The 3,775-nt window shown below is 45.3% G+C and overlaps 1 protein-coding gene across 1 annotated transcript; it reads left to right on the forward strand.

Annotated features, from left to right (window-relative positions):
- Window positions 1–1,955: 1,955 nt before the first annotated feature.
- Window positions 1,956–3,290, forward strand: LOC119293766. Its single transcript, XM_037572131.1, has 2 exons — window positions 1,956–2,993; window positions 3,101–3,290. The coding sequence occupies exons 1-2, from the start codon at window positions 2,114–2,116 to the stop codon at window positions 3,145–3,147; spliced, it is 927 nt and encodes a 308-aa protein (XP_037428028.1). The 5' UTR covers window positions 1,956–2,113; the 3' UTR covers window positions 3,148–3,290.
- Window positions 3,291–3,775: the final 485 nt, after the last annotated feature.

The raw sequence follows: 3,775 nt of genomic DNA on the forward strand, positions 1-3,775 counted from the left end.
AATGCATAGGTGCTAAAGTGGGGTGCTAAGTATATTATGTCGGTTTTGATCTGACGGCTTAAACAAGCCAGTTAGATCTATTAGTCTAACAAAAAAAAAGGTGGAAAAGATAACGTTAAAGAAAAATGCCCCACGCACCAACGTACGTGGGCTTTTTATCCCAACTGAGGCGCCCTGATCGGGGGCACCCAAACCAACTGATGGTTTAGGTCCCCTGTCGCCAGCGCTACATAAAAGGGAACGGGAGAGGGTTGGCAGCCTGCGCGATCACAATTCTCGTACGGTTTCACTCCCCTCCCGATATTCTCTCACCCCATCCGATCAGGGGGAGCGCTGCAGCGATGGGAAGACCTACTCCAGCCGCCGCTCCCGTCCCCGGGCAGTGCCGGTGGCGTCCTGAGGGCATCAGGACGTTGAGGAGGACTTCTACCTCGACTACATCACCTCTGCATCAAGCCTGCACCAAGCAAGCGATCATGTCCACTGCCGTGACACGTAATGATCCCCTAAACCCTTCTCTGTTCATGTTTTAGGTGATCTAGATGCAATCTGTTCCTGCTAATGGCATCCCAGAGATGCATAATTATTCCAACAATGGTATCAGCCGCCAGATATGATTGCTTTTAGATCCCTATATCATGTTCAGTAAACCAATCTCAAGTTTAGGCCCTCTGTAGATCAAGTTTGATTGCTACTGTTTTTTGATGTTGATGTCAATTGCCCACTGTTGATGATGTTTTAATTCCAATTTGCTACGGATCAGTATTGCCACCTAAGTTCATCAATTCTAATTAATCTAAGTTAAGATCTAATGCTCACCTTCATGTTAAGTTGATTAGTATTGATCATGTTTAAGTCCTGTTTCCGTATGCATTATCAACATAAAAGGCAGAGGGATACACGCACGTCAACAGTAGCAACCCCTCATGTGTAAGAACCCTAGATTTTTTTTCCCAAATTCGTAAGAACCCTAATTCTGCAATTAGGAATGTTTTCCCCCAAATCAAGCACTGATGTACACGATTTGAAAAGAATGAGGAGAATCCTCACCTAACGCGCTGCGTACTCGCCTCTTCCCTTCAGGGCCCGCGCAGCGCCCACCGTTGCGCGAGGGCGAAGACGCCGCGACGCCGCCGTCCTCGGGACGACGCGCGGAACGAAGTGGCGCCGCCGCCGCTGCCGCTCAAATGGACGCGCCCTTGTTTGGCCGACGCCGAGCAAGTCGCCGTCGTTCCTCATGCCGCGGTGGCCGGCGTCCCTCCACCCTCCTTGATGCGCCATGTGCACGGACGCTGGGGCCACGCTCGACGGGGGAGCGCGCGGGATTCATCCTGCTGCACGCTCCTCCGGCGAGCGCAGCCGCCGCGCCGCCATGGCCGGCGCGCCTCGAGCCGCCGTCGAACGCCATCGCCGCTCCCTGTCGAGCGTGAAATGCGGGGGGTCGAGGGGGAAATGAGCTAGGGTTCTGGCCGGGCGGCTGTTTTTGTTCCAGCCGCGATCGACGCGGACCGTCGATTCCAATCGGACGGCCGGCAGCATCGCTCGGCTCCGCGCTGGGCCGGCGGACGCCAATGGGCCGATTCCGGCTATGGGCTGCGGCCCAGGTTATGTCAGTCCAGCGAAAACACACACACAAAAAAAATTCTGGGCTGGGCCGTTTTACGTGTAGCTGTGGGGTATTTCGGGCCAAAATCACTGTCGCCATTTTTTTTGGTTTTTCCAGTGCGTTTAAGTTAATAGTTATTATGTTTTTGCACTGTTTAAAACAAAAAAATGCATAAAAAAATAATGAACACATTATTATTCTGGGTAAAATTGAACCAACGAGATATTTTATTCAGGATTTATTATGTGTTTTGCATGATGAACTTATTTAAGCATCAAATAATGATATTGTTTTTTTTATGTTGATGCTTAAATTAATAATGACATGACCCTAATTTTATTTCGGACCAACGTTGTTTTATTATTATGAGTCATCACTTATGATATTTTAATTCCATGTTTTTTCTGCCCAACGGTGTTTTGACATGGAGTTGAAATTAAATACTTGGCATGTTTGTTTATTTACCAACGTAAATTTATAATCATGCAAGTTTACTTATGAACTTTTATGATGATTTCAGCTTCCGCTCCATTCCGGTCCGACACGATCGAACCACTTACGGGGAGTAACTTCCCTCGTTGGAAGTCCCAAGTCGAATTATGTTTGGGTTGTAATGAATTTGACTATGCCTTGAGGGAAGAAAAACCTGTGGCACCTGTGGCAGGTGTCACAGGGTATGCAGAACTCAAGAAGGAGTATGATGTTAAGATGGAAAAGTGGAATAAGTCCAACCATATTGCGCTTCTCATCATGAAAGCGACAATATCGCCGGACATTTCTGAAGCACTCCCTAAGAAAGATACTGCTAAAGATTTCCTCACTGAAATGGAGGAGCAATTTAAAGGCTCCGACAAAGTGTATGCTCATGAGCTTTTTGCTAAACTTCTTCAGAAATACACTATTGACGGAAATGTTAGGCAGCACATATTGAGGGTGATAAATGCTTTCACCAAGCTTAAGGCTTTGGAGTGTTCTTTAAGTGAAGCCCTTCTTGTCATAATTATTCTTGAGTCTCTTCCTGAAGAGTTTGAACAATTTGAGGTCAACTATAACTCTCTAAAGGAAAAATGGCCACTCTCTGAGATGACCGCAAGGATCGTCCAGGAGGAAGAAAGGATCATGAGGCAGAAGAAAGACCATGTCTTTCATGTTGGCTCTAACAAGAGAAAGCATGACGGACAAGGTTTCCCTAAGCCTCAGAAAAGGCAAGTCAAGAAAGAAGGCACTAAGCCATTCAACCCTAAGGCATTCAAGGGTAAAGAAGCCGGTGGTTCTTCTTCTGCTCCTAGCAGCTCCATTGCTGGAGAAAATGCTTGTAACTTCTGCAAAGAGGAGGGACACTATCAAAGGGACTGCCCAGGCTTTCTAAAATGGATGAATAAAAGAGGTATTGATGAAATTACTTTTGTAGATGAATCTCTTTATGTCGATTTTTCTATAAAGTCATGGTGGATTGATTCAGGGGCAACCACTCACGTTGCCAACTCTATGCAGGGATTCGATACGATCCAAACTATAAGAGGAGGAACAAGAAAGCTTAAGGTTGCGAACGGAGTTGAGGCCGATGTTGAAGCTGTGGGATCTCTCACATTGGAGCTACACACTGGCCACACTCTTAGATTGAATAATGTTCTTTATGTGCCTACCTTAAGTAGGAATTTGATTTCAATTTCTTGTTTAGATGATGATATGTATGAGTGCCATTTTGGCAAGAAACAATTTGTTTTGATCAAATGTAATAAGAATGTAGGCATCGGTGTTAGACGAGGCCAACTATACATGTTATCTCTTAATAATGATTCAGTTATGCATGTGAGTGATGCGATTAATGTTGAGAAGAAATGGAAAGGAGTTAGTAATTCTTCGAAATTGTGGCATTGTTGTTTGGGCCACATTTTGAGGGGGAGAATGGAACGCTTAGTTAAAAATGAAATACTCCTCCCATTAGACTTCTCAGATGCAGACAAATGTGTCGACTGCATTAAAGGAAAATTCGCAAAAACAATTAAGAAAGGAGCAGTAAGAGCCACAGGGGTTTTAGAATTAATTCACACCGACATATGTGGACCCCTTAATGTTAAGTCTGTAGATGGTTTTGATTCATTCATTACATTCACAGACGATTTTTCCCGCTATGGATATATTTATCCCATACGTGACCGATCGGAA

This window comes from Triticum dicoccoides, chromosome 4B (genome assembly GCF_002162155.2).
Source record: "Triticum dicoccoides isolate Atlit2015 ecotype Zavitan chromosome 4B, WEW_v2.0, whole genome shotgun sequence".
NCBI lineage: Eukaryota > Viridiplantae > Streptophyta > Magnoliopsida > Poales > Poaceae > Triticum > Triticum dicoccoides.

Excerpts from the sequence above, each read along its gene's own strand:
- LOC119293766 (XM_037572131.1), top strand. The coding sequence starts at position 2,114 with ATGATGATTTCAGCTTCCGCTCCATTCCGGTCCGACACGATCGAACCA. Across the intron at positions 2,994-3,100 it reads AAAATGGATGAATAAAAGAG|GGATTCGATACGATCCAAAC; the intron begins GTATTGATGAAA and ends AACTCTATGCAG.